The 22,645-nt window shown below is 33.9% G+C and overlaps 1 protein-coding gene across 9 annotated transcripts in view; it reads right to left on the bottom strand.

Moving 5' to 3' along the window:
* Positions 1-392: 392 nt before the first annotated feature.
* Lmo3 (LIM domain only 3) overlaps positions 393-22,645 on the bottom strand; it is a 58,111-nt gene continuing 35,858 nt past the window's right edge. For all 9 annotated transcript variants that reach the window (XM_040280951.2, XM_040280949.2, XM_040280945.2 and 6 more), the window contains 2 exons: positions 12,242-12,367; positions 393-3,263 (listed from right to left, as the gene is read on the bottom strand). In XM_040280951.2, the coding sequence (XP_040136885.1) occupies positions 3,158-3,263; positions 12,242-12,367 (232 nt within the window). In that variant the 3' untranslated portion in view covers positions 393-3,157. The remainder of the gene's footprint in view (positions 3,264-12,241; positions 12,368-22,645) is intronic.

Below are 22,645 nucleotides of genomic sequence, written 5' to 3'. Positions count from 1 at the left end.
TCATTATAGAGAAAATAGGAAATGTGAAATTTAGTCTGACGGCAACACAGTTGCTTTCAGAAAGATCACTTAAAATTTGTATAAGTGTACAAAAATTATATCCAGCAATTGCTACTTTCATTTTTGACAATTTTGTTTTTCCCACGAAAGTAAATAGCAGGCAACTACCTACCTCAGAGATCCTAAACATTATTTGGAGAAAGTATTTGAGGTACTTCCTCTATGCTTGTGATGATTTACCTTGAGAAAGTCAATGTCCTTGTAACTCTTTTCCTTTTTGCATGGATTTAATGCATACTTTCTAGATATCAGCCTCAGTTGTACCAATTAAGTGTTGTTCGATGGTGGAAACCCCTTGTATTAAAAGCATAAACCCAAATATAAAAAGGAAATGAATGAAAGAATCCAGCAGATATTTATTAAGCAAGATGAAAGTGAAATTACAAACACAGGTCAGCTTTTAAGCTCAGTAAGCACGCTGGTGGAGTGGAGATGACTGGTCCTTCATTGTAAGCAGCCAGTTGGAGACGAATGTTAGGGAAGGGAGCTTTCCTTCTTGCGAAATCCAAGCTCCATCGGAGCTGTCCTCCTGGAACATCAGGTAACAAGCTAAGAGACACCAGGGCTACACAACACAGAGAGGAGAGTTGACAACAATTCAGGGGCTTTGAGCCGTCAAGACAATTAGTTTAGTACTTCAGGTCAAAAATGCTACTGTTTATGGGCAATTAGCTGTAAAACAGCCTACATCCTGAAAGATGATTCCTGTCTTGTTTCACAGTTTCATGGAGATTAAAGATGATCTAAACAGAATAAGGCCTTAATCCTTAATCCAGGTAAGTAATTTTGTTTGGAGTAAAAAGCGTTAAGAATTAAATCCTGAAGGATTAAGCAAAATAAAAAGTTGTGAAAATCTTGTTCAGTAGTGGGGTGGCAAGGATACTTGAACAGCTTCAAGAAGCAGAGAGAAGTTTCCCCCCAATTTATAAGTTCTCTTTTTCTGACATATTGATAAAAATATGTAAAACTGCTTAAATTTGAAAAAGGTTCATTTGAAAAAGATACTGACAAACTTTTAATGGGGTCTAACAGGGCTGCATTATGAGAACCTCTTCTGGTTTATCTTCTCCCCCTCCTGTTTTTGCTTTGTCTTGTTTTGTCAGATTGGGACTACATAAATATTATCTCTTCATGAAACAAATGTAAGGCTCGAAGGGTAAAATAATAATTACTTTGTGGGCCCCAAATGGCTATTTTTGAGATTCTTTCTTCAGTATATTTCAAATTTGGGGGACATGTGACTTGAACACTCTTAACCATGAAGCATTTGTAAAAATACATATCATTCACTTCTCACAGAACCATTTTCTTAAAAATAAGAGGCAATATTCAGATTCACATGCATGTTCATAATAAAGCTTTGTTTTAAAACAACTCAAATCCACACCAGCATTATCTTCAGCTTAATATTTTGGCCCCAAACCAAGAATTCAGGTATAACATGTAATTTTCATTGTAATGCGTATATTGGCAGGACAAGATATGTATGCAAATAACACTGGGAAACACTGTTCCCTTTACAAGCGATCAAGGAAAAGTAAAGAAAGAAAACCCACAGCACTAAGTTTGCTCTAGTAAAAATGTGGTTCATTGTGACTGTGTGGAATGAGATTTGTTGAAAAGGAGTTCCTTTACAGAGACAAGGAGGAAAGTGTGAGCCACCCAGAAGGGGCCATATTCTCATTTTTTATTTTCTTCATTATAATTTAAATAATCATTCTCCATAATTTCTGTTTCTAGAGCTTTCTTCTTTATCAGCTATCATTAAGGTAAGGGAATGATATTTCACCTTTCAAAAATGGAGTGACAGAATTTAGCCTAAGTGTAAGATATTCTGAGTTGGTAATTATGTTAAGTGATGAGAAAATATGACATACCAAACTTAAAGCATTCATTTTTTGAACATTAAATGGTAGGCAAATAGAGAAAAATAGAAAATCACCAGTTCTCAGCTTTTTATCAATCCTTTTGTTTCTCTTCTTCTAGAAGATTCTATAAGCATGATGTTAATGATCAAAAGTAACCTCACTACTCAAGTACCATCATAGCTTCAATGTGCATTACCATCATTTCAGAAGATTCACACTCAGATATTTTCAGTGCCATAAATTCATTTAGCCCAGTGATTAAACCCTTAGCTCCTGTGGAGAGATCTGGGCAACATTTATACAAGAAATTTATCAGTTGAAAATTATCTCATAATTGTGGCAATACTTTTTTAAAGTAACCCTTTGGAAAAATTTTATATGATACCCAAAGGCACTAGTTCACATAGGGGGTGTGGCTGGAAAAATAAGATAAAGCTATTGTGTCAGTGAGCACAAAAAAGGATACTGAAAGGATAATCGTTAAGCTTTAAAGGTATTTCAAAAATGGCACTTTTCACGTTGGTATAAAATCAAAGTGCTTTAGGATGAATTTTATGCATTTTTTTTAAAGCTGATCTTTAACCCCCTGAAAATAGGGGGTTATAATGAGAACACTGATAGACTCTAAATCATAGTGGCAATAAGTAGTAGATGTCACTAAAATGCTTTGTGTGTGTCTTTATTTTTTAGTACTTTTAATGTTGATAGACTTGCTTTATCTATCTGTGTATCATTAGTGAGATTTTTCTCTTCAATTCTTTACTAGAAAGTTACAGCTCATTTAAAATAGCTGGTAGATACAGAAAGCATAAATATACAGTAAGTTTAAACACTGATTGTACTAAATGCAACAATACAAAGAAGCAAACAGAACACAAATGGTAACACAATAAAACTGTATTACATTTGTGCTTCAAATATTACAATACATTATATACAATAGTCCAAAATAAACATCTCATGCCAAGTGACACAAAAACGAATAGCAAGCAAAAAAATCCAGCAATATGTACATTACTTTTTTTTTTCTTTAATAATAAACATTCAACTCTGAACTGGGGCAATTTTACTACATACAGATGCAGTCCGCCTTTTATTCCATATAACCATCCTGCTTCCCTATATCTACGCTATTCAGTTGGCTCCTGTGTCAATTCTTATATACATGTGGAGCAAAAAAGATAAAAGAATGTAGTGCTTTGTATTCATAATGGGGTGATGTTGATAGATCAGCGAACCTGGGGTGCATAACCTTCTTTCATTAAACCTTCCTCGTAGTCCGTCTGGCAAAGGATCATGTTATTCTTTAGGAAAAATTTGTCTCCAACACAAAATCTGAAAAATATTTAAAAAGAAGTGTGTTAAGACTATTTCATTCAGATCTATAGACTTGAAAATTTACTTCCTAAAGACAGACTCCCCTGATAATTTCCTAAATCTGAAAGCTTGGTTTGGGGAGATACCTTCATTATCAAAATTAAACCATCTAGTTTGCTTAATGAAACACTGCCTATACAACATTTGAAATTCCATCTTTAAATAGAAAAATTGTAGAAACTTCAGAATACCTGGGACACCACAGGTGACTTTCTTCCCTTTTCTTTCCCTCCCTTTTTCTTTTACCACATTGGAAAGAAAAAAGAAGTGATCTATATTTGTACTCATTAAGATAAAACAAAGAATGATAATATTTCTCTGTCATGAGTTATGGGAGATTTCATCATTGTCCATTTATCTACCTAATAAAAAAGTAAAAGGCATTAAAATGAATGAAAGAATTAGAAAATAGCCACTTGTAAAGTTTCCCATTAAAAGCTTCTTTTTACTCTGTTATTAAAATGTGACTAAAGTCTAATAATTTGGAAGTGCTCATTCTGAATTGAAAGTTCCTTTAGCCGCAGACTGGGATTCTGAGCCATATTCCTTTGTTCGTGGCCAGTATACAACTATGAAACGGTAGATGTCATTTCTTGGAGCCCTTCCAATTAAACCAAAGGGAGTAACCTAAATGATCTTCTTAATATTGATGTGATAAATAAAACTAGTTTTCAGTAGCTAATTATGCATTTTATTTTATAAAGCACTATTCAATGTGCAAGATTGTAAGGTTTTTTAATAAGTGCTCTTTTTGTATAATTTCCCAATGGGTGACACTTTGGACACAATTAAGGTCAGAAATAAATGCTTGTGCTGTTTCCAGTACATTTAACAATAAAGTAACTCTGGGGAGATCTGTATATATATTTAATTGTAACAATTTAACCTTCAAACAGTGCTGTTTGGTAGACTTGACCCAGTAAAACTCCTTGTAATTATACAAGTTGACCTCACTGACCTTTGATAGTGGTCTCTCTTTATCAGATAGTCAATTTTGAATGATGTTCAGGCAGAAATCTTAGTGGAGAGATTAAATTGTGTAGTGAAAGCCACTCTTTAATGTTTTGTGAAGTTGAAGGTTTAAATGAGGAGCAGTTGGACTGATTTACATTTGCAAAGATTGGAATGCTAGACAAACAGTGAACCTATTTATTTTCCAACTGGGTAGCTTTGGAAATTTATCCTTAGACTAGCTAAGTAGATAGAAGGGAAAATAGTGTAATAAAAAAAGTAGATTGAAAGAATTAGCTTTCCTCTTAAAGGAAAATTGGTCTGTTTATTTGTGGAATTTACTTTTTTTTTTCCCCCTAGGATTACTGTCTGCTGATGATGTTGATTGAAAGTACAGACTATGTACTGATCTTGAGATCCTGGAGTTGTTTGTGGTCAAGGCTACTGGACACAATGAACATTCAACTTTGGGGCTTTAAGTGTATTTTCTTTTTATTAGTTGCAAACTGTATGCTTTCAATGTCACATTTACAAAGTGGTGTTTGATAAACTGGTTTTTGTAGATATCCTGATACCTAAGACATGTTGAATAAATGGAAATGCTTCTCTTGTTGCACTGGCCTCTGCAGCCAAATTAAGTATTTCCATTGTGTGAGAGTACATAAAACAGCAGATAGAATACGCTAATTCAAGACAATCACTGTTAAAATTAATTTCATCTAATAAGCTAACAAAATATTACATCGAAAAGAGATTCAATACAATACACTTGTGTTCTAAGCTATTGTTACTGAATCACTTTTCCTAAAAAAACGACTCTTTCAGCTTTATGCTATCTTAAATTTTACTTTAATTTCTTTTCAAGTACCCCAAGTCTATGAACCATCAAATAAAAACCACTCTTTCCTGTCTTGTTATCATATGTAGTTGAATAAATTCAAGGTAATTACAGTGAGAATAGCACAGACACAGAGTGGGGGAATCTAGCCCAAGTCCTGCCCTGATCACTTACCCACTGCAAGGCCTAGGTACATTTCATACTTCCCCTTCTTAGTTCACTAAGATTAAGGGAAGCAGCTGCAGCACTGGACAACAGGGAGGTTTGAATGAAAAGTAAATGAAAGGCAAGACAGGTGTGTTGCAGAGCAGGGTTCAGATCCGAAGCTTCCACTTTCAATAACTGAAGACGAAACTTCAGTTTTTCTTGTTAGTTATATCAGTCACATTGGTAAGTTTGTAGCAAAGAGTAGAAGTGAAGTATGTAGTCTTACCTTGTTGTTTGGATTATAGGTAAAATAGCCACTTTAATAAAGTACTTACCATGTGCTAATACTAAGCATGTGTATATATGATCACATTTATTTCTTACCACCAACCTAGAAAGTAACTATTATCATTGACTTAAAAAAAAAATAAAAACAAAAACCCAAAGATTCTCTCTCAGAATTTTAAAAACCTGCCCAAGTTTCCATAGCTAGGATGTATGTGGTAGAGGAAAGAAAATAACCCAGGTCTCTTCGGATTCAAGAACCATGCTTTTAACCAGGAGCAGTAAAACATGAAGTCTAGAAGTATAATATGAATACTAAACTTCTTTTGCATAACTTTAGAAACCCTGCCTACCATTCAATGGATATTAGATATCTAACATCTTATTGTATGAAAGGCAGACAAATTCTCTCTAGACACACACACACACACACACACACACACACACACACACACACACACACGGGGGGGGGGGAGGAGAGAGGGAGGGAGAGAGAGGGAGAGAGAGAGAGAGAGAGAGAGAGAGAGAGAGAGAGAGAGAGAGAGAGAGAGAGAGACTTATTATAAAGTATTCCTACCTAAAATATTTTGTTACCAATATGTTGTCAATTGGATAAAGTCCATTTTATGTGCATTTCAACTTAAAGGTCAAGATGAAACAGAACATGGGTGAGGAAGGTCATCCTTACACATATAATTCAAACAAAATAGCCTTGATAGCTGTGGTTAAGAGGAGATTATGACTGGTATGCAATTAAGACTGACATCCCCCTTAAAAATGTTCTATATGTAAACACAAAGAAATTAGAGAAATAGTAATGCAGATATTAAGTGTTTAACAAAATAACCTGTAACTGTGATTTTGTAAGAATGGTTAATTTCCAATGTTATATAATCAGTTCCTTATGAGACAGCATTTGTAGAAAAAAAACATTACTGAAGTGTTGATGGTTAGAGGATTCTGTAAAGATATTAACAGACCAGGCTAAAACTCCTAAAAATAAATGGATAATCTTCTTTGTAATCTAATCCTTAATTGCTTCTGATATGGTCAGTTCAATTAGTTTTGTCCTCATTTTTAAAAAAATTGAAGAACAAAAAAGATTCCCAGTTAGGTTATTAAAGTCATCTAATCATGATGTTTGCATTAAGAATGCATTTAATTTCCATATCTTTGGGGGTGATTCTAACTGATTTTGCATGGCCTTAGAGACTTGAGAAATACAAGAAGTAAGTACAACTAGTAAGTCTTCCTCATGAAGTATGGGCTTAGAATAGTTCTGAGCAGGTTATCAAAAGCCTGTGCTAAGAAACCTCCATTTGTAACACACTTTTAAACAAATGAAAATGTTAACTTAGTCTTTTCATTTCCCTAAGGTTAATGATAGCCAATTCATTAATTTCTATGTCCTTAACCCTTTATAAAGAAGAAGGAATTCAATATGTATTGCCAATGTTTCTACCTTTCTTATTCAGTATCCACAGCTATGAAAAGATGGAGATTTCTATACTGTACCATTTTCAGTCAGGTACAAGTTATATATTCATTCCACCACTGTACACTTGTGAACAAATTTACTGTCTTTTTTCCCACTGACAGCCCAGTTGTCATTACACATCTCATTCCTAGCAATTCTTTCTGTACCATCTCATTCTTAACAATCCTTTCTGTAGTATCTCATTCCTAACAATCCTTTCTGCACCAAGAAATGCTACCTATATCCTGAATTCTGCTATAAATTATTCAAAGTCAACCCTACTTTAACTCTACAGCATCTATTCACATTTATATGCTCTTAATCAGAAATAAAATACTTCTTTTGAAGCAGGTATAAGTCCACAGGGTGAAACTCAACTCTGTAGGCTCAAATCTTGAGTCTACCATTTCCTGACTGTGTTGACCTGGCAAGTTACTTAAATTTTCTGTACATAAATTTACTTATCTATAAATGAAGCTAATAACAATGCCTACATGTGGGTGATTTTACATGTTAAATGATGTAGTTCATGTAAACTGGAGTATGATCTGCACTATATAAGGGTATGCTATTATTATTTATTAATAATCTTTTCTCAGTAGAAAAGATTACTTGAGTTGTTCTCTCACCAGGAATATTTCTCCCTTTTCCTAGCTACTAAAGTTCTGAAATTTCCTTACTTTCCATCCCCTCCTTCAATATTTCTTGACCTCTCACCTTTCCCAAAGCACTTATTTATTGGAATATCATTTGCCCTGGCATTTCAAATTTTTCCATGAATGTGTAACATGTTTCCCAATCTGGAAGCCGTTCTGAGCTAAATGACCATGAATTATATTTCTTTTGAATCCTTTTGCAGCACCACCATAAATTGTACTAATAAAGGAGAGGGCAGAGGTCAATAAATATTGGTTAAGATAGATTTATTTTAGAACACAATAGTTTTAAATCACAAATGTATTTTAAATGAATAACTTATTTAAACTTGTATTGAATTTCATATTTATTTTGACTTGTATTTAAACTGTATTTATTAATAATTTAAACTATACTTATTTTACCTTTCATTCAGTGATGTCCTACTTTTCCAACTGCATCTCCTTCTGATCCTTGCTCTCTCCTCTGCTCCTCCATATCCCTCCCAATCTCCAGATCTCTGAGCTGCTTTTTCATTTTATGAACACCTCAAATGCTTTTACATCTCCTTGTCTTGTTACGTTGTGCCATCTACCTGGAAAATCTTTATATCATTGCTCCCTGGCCCCCACTTCTTCCCCAAACCCCATCAGACATGTTACCTGTCCTAACCAGTTCTAGAGAATTCTTTCTTAAAACTCAGCATATCAGCTTTTAGATACTTCCCCAGACTTCAAGGACAAAACTCTCTTCTCTCAGTGTAAATCTATTTCACATTGATTACTCTCATCTGTGAATCTTTGATGTCTCTCAGCTCTGAACATGTCTAAGAAAGAAGTTTGATTTTATCCACCTTTGCTCCCACAGAGCCTAGCATAGTGCTTTTATAGTTTAGTGAAGGAAAAGGAAATGTTATATATTCCTACATATTTAGGGAGACTTCATTATAAACAAGCACTTTTTTCCCTTTTCTTATAAACCATTATTTACTTTTATTGAATCTTCTAAGGAGGAACCTCTTATTCACATTTAAGAAATGGACTTGTTATACAGATTTTTTTTTGTAATTCTGAATGAGATTCAAGTTATCATAAAAGTAACTCAAAATAGCTCTCCTCAAGTTTCCTTTTTAAATAGAGAAACTTTTATATTTTTAATCCAGAATTTGCACTTTTAAAAAGGCCAGAAGATTTGTACAAGGGACAACCAATTCTGAATGGTTATTATTATGATGTTTTTAAACATTTGGAAGTGCTTTGGATCTTAATGCCATTTTACTTTAAAAGTAAGATAAAATGATAGCTGAAGAAAATTCACAAATATTTACAATTTCATAATTTCAGATGTCAATAAAGTTTGCTTAGGGGGAATTGCTTATCAATTACCTATTTATCTCATGTTTCACTTGAAAAGGTACAATACTGTGGCAATAATTTGGCTTCTGTGGGATATGGTTTTACTGGAAGGATTCTCCAAGATGATTTCAAAGTAAAAGCAGATGCTCCTGTATTGAAAGCCTTCTGTACTCAGGGTAACAAAATTTGTCTGCTTTGCTTGACTGATGAAGATGAGTTGACTTCCTGCATTAGAGAAGTTTGTCTTGTAGGGGCTGAAGTGACAAGACAATAACTAAGTGCTAATTGTGCATAACCAGCACTAAAGATATGCAGTCCCATTATGGCATGTAATAAATGAAGCGAACACAGAAATATATTAGGTACTTTAATAATGATACTAGAATAGTATTTTGCAGCAATAAGAATGTGAACAGTTTTAGAGCCAAAATTTAGGAGTGTTTGTCTTACTTGACTGAGTTCTACTGAGGAGACAGACTTAATTGTGAATGCAACTTTTTATTTCAATGGTGAAATAAAATTGATATATGATTTGTAAATAGCATTAACCACCTACAATTGCTTTGCATCATAATAGAATTTAGGCTGAGTTTAGCACTTGAATGATGTTTTCATTCTATTGTGTGGAAAATAGATAAAATAGGTAAGCCTGCCCTACTAGAAAAATGGACAAACAGCATAAATGATCAGTTCCTTAAAAGATGATACAAAAAAAAGATCACTAATAATCAAATAAATGTTAATTAAAAGTTATGATGAGGAGCCATCATTCTTCCCAAAGGTGACAAAAGTTTCTTTTTAAATAATAATTCTCAATGTTAAAGCCAATGTGAGGACATGAATAATTTTGTGCAATTTTGGTGTGAGAATAATTGGTAGGACATTTCTAAAGAGCATCTTTAACAACATTTAACATAAGCCTTCAAATTGTTACATTAGTTTGCTTAATTATGCTACTGTGAATTTATCCTGATAGATTTGAGCCTATATTATTGGTGATAATATCAAAATTTAGGAAGAAACAATCTGTAGATTAGATGATAGAAGACTGATTTTTTTTCCAGGTACTAGGAATTGAACCCAGGGGCACTTTACTGCTAAGCTACATCCACAGCCCCTTTTATTTTTTATTTTGAGAGAGGGTCTCACTGAGTTGCTGGGGCTGGCCTCAAACTTGAGATGTTTCTGCCTCAGCCTCCCAAATTGCTGGGTTTACAGATGAATGCCACTGCACTTGGCCTAGCAGACTAATTTAATATATGATGCTCTATCTATAAAACTGAACATGAAATAGCTTAAAACATCTTAAAAGAAATTTTAATGACAGGTAAGAAGGTATATAATATAAATTAGAGGGTCTGAATATCAAACATTAAGATTCTTCCCTGTTTCTTTTTTAAAAGCTTCTTAAATATGGATACCATGCAAAGTAGATACTATGTGTAATTTGTTATATATACGTAGAAAACGAGAGGTTGGTTATATTTCTTTTCGAATAGTGAGACATGGACCATATTGTTCTTTATTGTTTTCAATTATCTAAGTTTTCTCCTATGAATATGTCAGCTTTTATAAGTAGAATAGCAGTAGAAATTATTATTGCATAAAGCTAACTGTGCTGTTAGTGACTGCTGTTAGTGCATCAAGGAAACAAAGGTGTTCTGTTTATTTCTATTATACTCTCCAAACATACACACACACATGTACACATGCATATAAATGTGTCTGTATAGAGTATGGATGTTTGTGTTGTATGTCCACATTCATAAAAGAAACAAAATGTGCATTCATGAATTTATTTTTTGGCTAAATGTCATCTTAAACAGTATTAACCTACTTTCACTCCATGCACTTGTAATGAAAAAAAATCAAGATATGAGATGACTTCTTAAGCTAGTGTCTAGGGAATGATGATAGTATAAAGGCATACTGGGCCACATTCTAAACATCTACATTTAGCAAGAGATGTTACATGTCTTGTAGAAAAATCCAGTTCATGATATGGTCCAAGTAAATTACAAATATAAAACAAATAACTTTTGAAAACCTACCATGTTCCTGGTACTTATTATAAATGATTTTACTTTTTTTTAATTTGCAAGATAGATATTAGTGTATTATGGGTGTAGAAAATAAACTCAGAGAGATCAAGTAACATAGTAAGATCAATTTGAGTCTAGTGGCTGGAATTTGAATCTAGTTCTCACCATAAAGATCATATTCTTTCCTTCTGCTGTTCTACAGAACCTTATAAGAAGACTATGCATTAAACAGAACCTTTCAGGGCAAATTACAAGAACTGAGAACTTGATACGTTTACATATTCTCACAGCCATAGACATACTCACTTTATTAATTTTCATTAAAATCCATCAAGTATACTAATTTTTTAAATACTGCATTTTTTATATGCACTTTTAAAATATTTTTAAATTCTCTGCATTTATCACAGAAAAGAAGTGCCAATATCACTGGAAATAAAAGTTTAACTTTCAATAAGAAAAAATGGGTTTAAGTCATAATACTTTTGAATCAAAAGAGTTCTGAAGTTCATCGAGCTCCCTCACATTACAAATAAAAAAACTGAGGTCCAGAGAGGTGTAGTGTTTGGCTTAAGGTCACACAGTCAATTTGTGGCAGAGATAAGACAAGAACTTAAGCTTCCAGATTCCCAGTGCAATTGCCCTTTCCATTGCTGCTTTGCCAATCCTGCCCCTCCAATTCTGATAATTGTTTAATTATTAGCTCTGCCTGGTCTCATACTTAAAGAGATTTGAGGCAACTGAAATAGCACACATAGGAGAAGGTTAAAATTGCAAATAAGAAATAGGGGAAACTATAAATTCAATAAATACAATGAAAACAAAATGTCTGTTATACATTTCTGTATGTTTGCCTTGTGCTAACTTGTTTGCTGCTCACAGAAGCAGTACAAAAAAGCTATTTTAAACTAACTTGTTAAAAGACAGAAAAATGATAAAGAGAAGAATGAATAATAAGTCTAAAAGTTAATAAAAATATTTCCAGGTCCAGTCACAGGCTATTATACAATACAGTTCTTTTAAAGTCAGTCCTAAGACCTTTCTCCTTGGTGCCTATTTCTGGCACTGAATTAATCTTTGCAGAAAACAAAAATGCTGAGATTAATTGCTTTTAGTAAAGTGTACCAATATCATTACCACCAATTCCATCAATAGCAGGCACAGAGGTGTGCCATTTTTGAGAAGCCAAGATGAAGCCTCCTTACCTCTGATTACAGAGCTGACAGGCAAAGCAGTCCAGGTGGTAGACGTTGTCCTTAGCACGCATCACCATCTCAAAGGCAGGAATGAGCTTGCTACAGGCAGCACAGTTTCCTGTTACACCAAAAAGCCTAAAACAATAAATAGGAGTTTTTTTTTGTTTTTGTTTTGTTTTTAACTAAGGGAAATCTGAGATTGTGAATCGAGGATATCAATATACCCCGTAAAGTTATCAATATAATGACTTATGAGGTACACAAACGAGTTTTATCCTAGGTGCACACATAAATATTCTTCTGTAATATTTACTCCACTGGCCTTTCTTGATGAAAATCACATCTTGTTTGGAAAGCAAAGGAAAAGGCAAATACATTAGGAAGTTTACATAACTGTACACACTCAGAAGTCAACAGGGGTGAATTCATAGCAAAAAACCTACTTGTTGGAGTACATAGTAAACATAAAAGCAATGTAACTTTGATCTTAACATTGTATATTTGATATTTTAGTTGGAAAAGAAACCCACTTGAATGACTTGCCATTTTTCTGACATCTAGATTCTAAGAGGTTTGCCATTATTATTGAAATAACGTTTATGAACAAGCCATTTAAATAGTCAAAAAACCATGGAGGTGCTTGCACCTTCTGGCCCTATACCATAGTTATAGCTGTGATTCTGTTATTCAGGTAGCGCATTAAAGTAAATGAGGCTGTAAACTATATATAGCTAGACCAGGAGTTCAAGCATAATATATTGTCAGAACCACTGAAATTGCCTGAAGGGAAAAAAAAAGGTATTCTTTTAAAATCTTATTTGCTGTAGATACCTGAAAATGGTTATTGTAATGACCTAAAAAATAGGACAAAATAAAATGTCTTATCATTTCCTAGTGGGAAGAAATATTTTATTCATTTTCACTGGCAATATTTAAACCAAGTTCCTTCAAAGTTGTTAGTGGTGGTAAAGAATCACTACAAATAATATTTCATGCATAGTAGTTAACTAGGAAGCCAACTAGATGAAAAACACTACATCTGCCAGTTTTCTTTTTTCTTCAACATCAGTCTGACAGGAGAAAAATATAATAGCTCTCATGGGAAAGACCAAATTAAAAGCAGTTCTAAACTAATGAATTCAAAGGTGCTATGGAGAAAACTCATTTTGGTTATATAAATGTACTTTAAAAAATCTTAGCCTTTCATTTTATTGAATTTAAGGATTACGCACAAACGTGCAGAAGTCTCTCTTCTTATTACTTTCTATATACTCTGAAGATAAGTCTGTGCTTAAGGCATGCATATTCATTTTCAAGTTCATAACTATTTCCTCTTAGCAGACTAATGACAATGGTTGGACAGAGTTGTAAGAGTGGTGTCTACGTGTCTGACAAAACGTACAATAAATGTTCTGCTTGTGATTTTGTGAGATTGTCTCTTGAAAACCATAAGCCTCTTGAGGGTAGAAACTGCAAACGCTTTCTAAACAGTTTTGGAGCACAACTTGAACACTTGATAAAAAGTACACAAGGTTTATATTCGAGAAGATTAAATTCAAAATTCTTGGACACTTATCTTCCTGAGAGAATTAGAAAAATCTTTAAATATGTTAAGGAACAGAACTCAAATAACTTTTATGTCCTCAATTTACAATCCATATTTTGAAAAATATTTTTTTTCTTGCAAAAGAACTTCGTGGAAAATATAATATTTTGCAGTCTCCTGTTGGCATCATTAAAAATGAAATCATCACAAACTAAAGTTTTCATCCCATTCTTCTGTGAGACGAATTTTTTCATTCATTTTAACATTTCACATTTACTTTTTGAGTGTACTTCACACCATCTCTTCAGGAGTCACGGCACTTATGTGTGCCATTTGTTTCTTCTGTTTATGATTTTTGAGAAAGAAGGAAAATACAAAAGTTCTTTATTCCATGAATATAGATATATGTGTGGATATAAAATCTGGTTAATATGAGATAAATCCATTGTTAAGAATTACTCAGTTTGCACTTACCTAATAAACATACACACACAATGCCATTTTGAAATTCTGGACATAGTTTCCCCCAATTTCAATTGCTCTCGCTAGCTGAGCATTTATCAGCTACCTGATTAGAATTTGTTTCCACACAAACCATTGATCATCAGCCTATTACTAGGCAAATGACAGTTAATTACCCACTACATTAACCACTGGGACCTGAGACCTGCTTCTGCTGCCATCAGTCAACATGATAAATGTGGCAAGTTCAGTAATGCATGGCCAGCCCTGAGCTGCCTGCTATACTGTGAACAACCCTCAATCTCACTTCCAGGCCCAGGAAAATCTATGGCAATCTGCATAATTACAAGCTCTGGGTTAATAACAGACAAATGATTTGTTGCATCTAAACAAAGTCCTTGGAATGGTCCCGGTCTCTGGTGGCTGCCCGCACGGCGCACTGCCACTAGTATACTTTCCACTACAATGTGCACAAAATAGTTCTCTGACGTTATAGCCTTCCAATTTGTTGCCCTCCAATTTATGGATTCTGCATATGTGATTTTTAATCATTAAAGGACTCTTGAAGCAATATTATCTTAATTATTCTCTGCTGTAACCAGGGAATTAGGCTTCAGATAAAATTTTCTTCTTCCATGCACTTTCCCTGCCTCGCTGGAGGCTCCATCAGTTTCCATCTACACCTGGACTCTGAAATCCTAATGATGAATTATTGCCCCTTTTCCTAAGAGGGCGAACCTTACAAGGGAACATTTTACCGAACTGTCAGCTCACAGACTGAGTGCGGAGATGTGGAAATCTGATCTAATTTACTGCAAAACGATGCATTTGTTAGACTTTTTCCTCAGTTTTGTCCAAGGATCAAGAGATCATTCTACAGCCACATTCGTGTTCTCGTTTTTCTCAGGGGGGCAAACCTAACATTCCCAGGGCAAGGAAACAAAGTAATATTTTTATAAAATGGGGTTTGAGGATGTATAATATTATCCTTTGATTCCCAAACATGCCATTTGGATTCTCAGGCAAAGAGAATTATCATATATATCAACTAAGCTTAAGGAATGCTTGAAGTCCTCATTCATAAGATTTTGTTGTTGTTGTTCAGATGTGTCCAAGAAATATTCAAGAACAGTCTCTTAATTATCTAATTCATTTCGATTATTCACAATCCTGGAAATCTTGTAACCCCTTCCTCTGCTCTGTTCACTCCCATACTCGTTTAGAGGATAACATGGATCCACTTTTCCATTTAAGCTAGAAAGCTCTGTGAGCTCTTGTTTGTAGTACTTACACTGTCTTATCTCCTACCTAAGAGGAGAGCCTAAGAGCTCTTATTGGTACACCGGGATAGACAAAGCTTTATTTAAAAATAAGTCATTTTGAAATCTGGACCTAAGTTAATCATAGCACACCAGCTCCTAACTTTATGGTAAGGGGGAAAAATAGGCTCATTGATCCATTTTGCTCATTTTAAGATGTCTTGTAGATTTTTAAAGCATTCCAATTGATGGGCTAGATTGTCCCCTACTACTAATGTTCATAATAATCTTTAATTAATATGACTTTTATCTTGTTTCCGACACACCGCTAAAAGCAGATTTACCATATAAAAGGAGACAAGTATCACTGATATAATATCAGTGACAATTACTATTTATAGGAATACCAAAAGATGATTCTAACCCTTTTCCATTTCATTTTTGCTTTCACTACTTGGTCTTGACTATCTAAAAACAGATATGAAGACAAAAACCAAACAGACAACTTTCTTATGGAAGAACTGAGCTTATCTGTCTACTACACCTCCCACACTGCAATGAGTATGTACAGAGAAATATTAAGTTTTGTATATGCGTGGCATAGCAAGAACTAAGACAATACATGCTTGTATTTTTTAAAGGCACCCAGAAAATTTTGCGATTTTACTAAATGTTCAACAGCTTTGATAATATAGACATAAATCAGATAAACTCTGTATGCTATAGTGAATATCCATTTCCAAAGTTCCTGGGGGTGAGAGACAGAAAAACTCAAGACACATAATCATTTAACATAGCAATAATAAATATGGTTTACTACAGGCATCGGGGCAAAATGAGTGTTCATTGTATTAGTGTCTTTTGTTTCATAGCACCAGATGTTTCTATAGATTTTTTTTAACCAGGTCAGTGGCTCAAGTCACTAAATCAAATTCCCCCAAGCTATGGAAAGCATAGTATTTGACTCAAATTAATTTATTATTTGGGGAAAAACACACAAATAAATACCATTGTAGTAAGCTTTGATTCTGAATAAAGATCAATTTTTTTTTCCTCTACTCAAGCAGTCCTCTAGTGACTTAAATACATATAACAGTAAATATTTGTTTTAATATTAAATCTAAGGCTAGTTATCATATCTATATACATACATACACATTATATACATTGGGGAGAAATAGAGAAAAATGAAAGAGAGAGATCTCTCTATCTGGGTAGAATAACCAGAGATGAACAGAGAAAGAAAAGTTTGGGTTTCCAAGGATGTGAAATTGTAACCATTTGAAAAGATCTTTAACTTTGACTGCTGGCTGGTGAAGTTTTATTGAATATGTGATGTGGGAAGGAATGGAACATTTTCACAGATTGAGAAGGACAATTGCTTTTTTTGTCTATTACAAATATACTTCTCATCTCCTCTCCCACTTCTCTTTTTAAACCAAGGGAGGCAGTGATAGAAAATGAAAACATTTTAAATATTCCAATCTTTTGTTTCAAACTTAAAAAGCTCACCCATTACAAGGCTGAAGAGAGTGGATCCTATTATTCCCTCTCCCCATGGGTCTTAGCAAGTGCTCCAGTATCAGTGGCAGGGAGAGAGAGGGATACCATGTAGGTGTTAAAGAGAGTAAAAAAGAAAACACTACATACTTAAAAATATACAGAAGAAAACACAAGACATGTTTCAGGTGAGTTTGACCAATGTTCCTGTTTCAGTTAAAATTACCACAGGACTTCAGGATATATTTGTTCTCAGAGAGGAGTCTGAATTAAGATAGAAGAATTAAAAAGTTGACCATATTTTAAAGGAATGAGATACGGCTCCTGTTTCAAAGAAACCTAGTAATTATTCATTTCATAATTATTTTGATTGTATGTTATCAACCCCCAATTTATCTTAAATTCGGTCTTTTGTCTGATTTTTTTAATGAAGATATAGGGATCATGCCAAACATAAATATATAAGCCATTTACTGAAAACTTAATATGTATATATATATATATATATTAAAATATATGTATAGTATATATGTATATTCTTTCTCTCTTTAAACACACCACACACACACACACACACACACACACACACACATTACATGTTAAAGGAAAAAGAAAGGGGGATAAGTAAAAATAAGTCCAACTTACTAATTGCCTAACTAATTTTAGGAAGAACTACCAAAAGCCCTACTATATAATTGTATGTCTATATTTTTAAAAATACAACTTGCTATTCAAATTCTGTAGTTCTTATTACTAAGAGAACATTCAGGTTCAGTGAAGCAAGAAAGCAGATGCCCACTATGTTCCAGGTACATAGTGAGAGAGGTCAAGATGAATATGAGGGAACACTGCCAAGGAGCCGGGGGGGAGTGGACAGTGCAGCGGCACTGTGCAAAAAAAAGAATTGTGCAATTAGGTGAGCATGGTGAGTTCCTCTATAGGTCTGTGCTGCAGCACCAGGCAGAAAGGTCTTTCATAGGTGGAGACCTGGGAGGAGCTAGCAGAAAGTCACCTACCTTGGATTGATGTTAGAGGTTAAGCAGAAGCTTGGAGATGGTCAAGATTTGGGTTTATTTATGAAATTTGTCTTAAATGGTAATGTGATGGCAGTCTTTTAGGCAGAGGTTTAGTGAGTAAGGGAGCCAGGCAGCCTGGATACATGAGGTTCCACGTTCGATGTTCTCATATTTTAGGGATACCCTCAGAATGCTGTCCCTCTCCAGCCCCTGGCAAATTTCCACTCTTCCTTGAGTCAGACAGTATAGCACTAGGCAGCAAGAAGCAGCATTAGCAAAAACCAACTCAGAGGGTTAACTAGCATCCATCTGCTACTCACTGGTTGGACTTGCTGAGTATCAGATCATGACCCAACCCATTTTGAACAATAAAAACATAGTGAAGGACAATAAAATTACAGGTTAAAAGTTATTCCTGACCTGGTAGGGTGGAGATTTAACCTTCTGGGTTTCTATTTCATTTTATTTCATTCAATTTTATAGTTTTGCAGAATTCTTGAGATCTAGATTTAGTACTGTGTTGGCAAAACAGAAAATTAAAAGGTCATGCTCAAGGCCTGGGGATGAATCTCTGTGGTAGAGCGACTGTCCAGCACGCATAAAGTCTTGGGTTTCATACCCAGCACTGCAAAAATAATTAAAAATAAATAAATAAATGAAAAGAATGCTAAAGGTTAAGAAAGATTTTGATGAAAAGTCCATGCCAATTGGGTATTGTCTATGTATTGTCTGTGAAGGTAAGGAAAAAACTTAAGGAATATTCTAGAAAGACCTGAGATAGATAGCACACTCCATGCCATTTTGAGACTTTTAAGTTTCACCCTGATTTCTCCCACTTCCAATCAACTCATGCACCAAGCTTACTTCCTGTCCCCTGGCTGACTGTAGTTGGGCTGGCTGGCCGGGCATCCACCAGCCACATGTGGCCAATGACCTCTGGACATGTGGCCGATCTGAAGTGAGAGATGGTCCAATTGTGGCATACTACACATCAGATTTCAGGCTTCACACAGAAAAGTGAAATATTTCCTGAATAATTTTTTTAACCTTGGTTATATAGAGATTATAATCTTTTGGATACATTTTATTGAGTAAAATGTTTTAAGAATAAATTTTTCCTTTTGTTAATATATAGATCATGTCCCATTTTTAATAGGCAGTGTGAGTCTATAGACGGAATTTTCTGGATACATGACAATTATAACTTTCAAACAATAGAGATCCATAATTTTCTGACTGGCATCTATCCTAGAAATCTTCCTTTAGTGTTCGATACTTAAAACTAGAAAACAAAAGTTATAGAACAGAGACATTTTATTCTACCATAAACTTTATAATGTGTATGCTAATAACATGAATCATTATAACTCACTCATAATCTGAAATAGATGACAATGCCCTACCTATTTTTCCAGTTGCCAGCTTACTCAGTATTAATTCCTTTCTAAACTTAACTATTTTCAGCTGCATAGAGATAGCCACCAGACCATATATAAAGAAAAATGGGTTGATACTTGGGCAACTGGCCCTGTCTTAGCCCCACTACAAAGAGTAGGGAAAAAAACCCTCATGTTCATCCACAGAACTTTGCACAATTATTAGATACCAGAGCTGGAGGAAGAACCTAATTCTCCTTATCCAAAATCTGGTCCTTTTCTCAATGTGCTTGTTTATTTTGTTGTTTCCCTGTAAAAATAGGGAATGATAGTGCTGTTTGGATAAAAGTCTCCAGGTTTCTGATGTAGCAGAGGGTAATGGCTGATTTACATAGAACTATCATTTTTTTTTCTTTCCACATCTGGCTCTGTTAAAAGTTGCCAAAAGTGTTAAATGTTATACTTTCACTTTTAACGAATAATTGTCAATGTCTTCTCATACCCATTTTCTAAAGCCTTATGAGCAGGTGTTGGAGCTATTTATGATCAGCACAGCAGTCTACTGGGAGAAGCTATTCAGAGAAAAGTAAAATTGAATATTTTCCCCTCAACATTTGGTGAGGATAATACTTCTGGGCAAATATGGCAATTGTACCAACATTTCATAGAATCACAGAATCTTAGATCTCACAAGATTTCTGTAGCTAGAACAAAAGAAACATGTCAAGCTTGCTCTTCATTGTTGTGATATTTAAAAGGCAAGATTTTTCAAATTTTTAGATATAGTTATACAAATGGCTAGAATGTTAAAATGAAAAAAAAATATGAAACAGGAAAGTCAAGGATAACACATATGAAGTAAAACTAGGAATAGAATTTTAGAATAATAGAAACATATTTTATGTAATCACCATATAGTCCCCACTTGAATGTTAGGATAATTTTATAATGAAGAGAAGGACAACCAGCAATGATATGGACAATAATATGGACATAAAAACGTATGATTATTTTTACACATATTGTGGGCAATTTAGTTTTTATATATCTCTCCTTTGATATAAGGGAGGAAGTGGCTGGTAGATTGAAATAAATTCTGGTCTGGTTTCAGCCACAGTATAATAAATGCTAATTGGAAAATGGTTTATACAATTTTATAATAAAAGCTTTTAAGAATTTTTTTTAAAAGTGGTAGTCAATTCTATCGAGTGTTTCAGAAAGCTGTGTCTACATAAAATTGAATAGGTCTTTCTGGGTGGGAACTTTTAAAGTAAGTAACATTTTCCTAAAAATCAGCATCAAACTCTTTTGATATCTGTACATACTTTTACAGGCCCATAATTACCTTCTTTTTTTATATTTCTTTTTCACACTTTTCTTTCCATGCACTATATATAAAAGTGAACAAGGAAGTTTGGAGAGAGGAACCTTATTTCAAAAATACTGTTTTTATCCATCACATAACTAATGAACTTCAGATAATTGAACATTTCAATAGGAAAGTAAAAAAGAGGGGAAAAAGCATTTGCAGGAAGGTGATGAAGGTCATTAACAGTTTGGGAATGAATCCTGGGAAAGACCTTTACTTTGACCTTTGTCAAATAAGCCAGGTAATATTTTCATATGTCAACCTCGTGGTCCTTCATTCAGGCACTGACATGGGATCAGGGAAGCTCCACTGTGAAACACCAAGGAGGTGATCACTGAGTAATCCGAACCCCAGCACAAAGCTAAATGTATCTTTATAGCCAGGATTATGAAGCCTCAGTGACAGTAATGGCTGATTACTTGTAAAAAGGCAACAAATCACTTACCTTGCCTAAGCAAGGCAATTGTTTACTCTTGAAGCTAGCCAGTAAAATTCCAACATACATTTCTTTTAGGATTAATTAGTGTGACTAATTTCAGAGAAAAAGTGCTATGTAAGAGAACAGGCACCTACTTAAGGACATATTAGAATTTAACTTCAAGTTTTATTTAAATCTCTTACATTACTTTAAAGAAATTCTTAGTGTTTTAAGGTAAGTAGCAGGATTTAAGATTGTGTTAAATTCACTTAAGAAAAGGGAGACAGAAAATGTTATCACAGATATTCATCCTTATTTTTAACTAAGGATATTATATTATGGATGTTTCAGAGTCTATTTAAGTTTCAAATTCCATCAACAAGTAGAATTTCACCAAAAGATTCATGAAACATATCTTATTTCTTTTGTCAAATGTTTCTGTGAAGCAAATTTAACACCTGAAACTACTTACTTTTTATCATTTTAATGAATAATGGTTCTTAAATTCTTTAAGAGGGGATGGGATGTGGCTCTATGGTTGAGTGTGCCTCACATGCTCCAGGCCTTGGGTTCAATCCCCTCTGCCACACACACACACACACACACACACACACACACACACACACACACACATATATTAAGAAAGGGCTCTCAATGCTATCACTTAAAAAAAATAAAAAATCATTTAAGTGTTAAATATCTGTATCTGTAAGTGATAGCAAGGACAGCCAGGCATCACCATTTTTCCCAGGTCAAGTCTGGAGAAGTGCTGTTGCTTGGTCGATAGTAGTGCTGTCTTTGTCAAAAATGTCCTGAGTCCCATAGAAAATTATATGGCAATGTAATAATAGTCAGAAATCAAGTAGAATTCAGGCAATTCAAAAATTTCTGTTCCTTTTTCCTTCCCAGAGCTTCAAAGAGCTAATACGCAGATTCAACTAAATATGCTTTAGAGGTTTTTGTATATTTTAAAAATTCTTTTTCTTTATTCTAATTAAAGTATAATTGAATTATTCAGGTAAAAACTATTTTTGAGAATTTAACTTGTCAGGCTGAATTTTTTAAATTCCTTCAAAACCCAGTTAATGGGAAAGGTATACACCTTTTATTCCACATGGGTTAGTTTAAAAAAAATATGTGTGTTTTAAATTTGTGAATCCTTTAAGGGAACTTCACAGAGCCTAAAGTAGAATTTAGACTAGTTATCCAAATAAAGCCATGAAAGCAATTGTTTGTAGGATTAGGTAAATCTCTTTTTGGAGTAAGATATTAACAAAATTAAAGAGACTCAAAAAGACAAAATGATTTTGTAAGGAAAAAAATGTACAATTAATTAATTAGTATTAGTTTTTTAAAGCTGATGTTTTCCATAGCAAATAACTACAGCACTTAATACAATATTATGGAGAAGAAATGTTAAAATAAAATTTTATATAGCAAAAGTATACAAAACAGAATTACAAATCA

Source organism: Ictidomys tridecemlineatus, chromosome 6 (genome assembly GCF_052094955.1).
Source record: "Ictidomys tridecemlineatus isolate mIctTri1 chromosome 6, mIctTri1.hap1, whole genome shotgun sequence".
Lineage (NCBI taxonomy): Eukaryota > Metazoa > Chordata > Mammalia > Rodentia > Sciuridae > Ictidomys > Ictidomys tridecemlineatus.
Note: the sequence above shows the minus strand (reverse complement) of the source record. Positions and strands in the feature narration are given on the sequence as shown.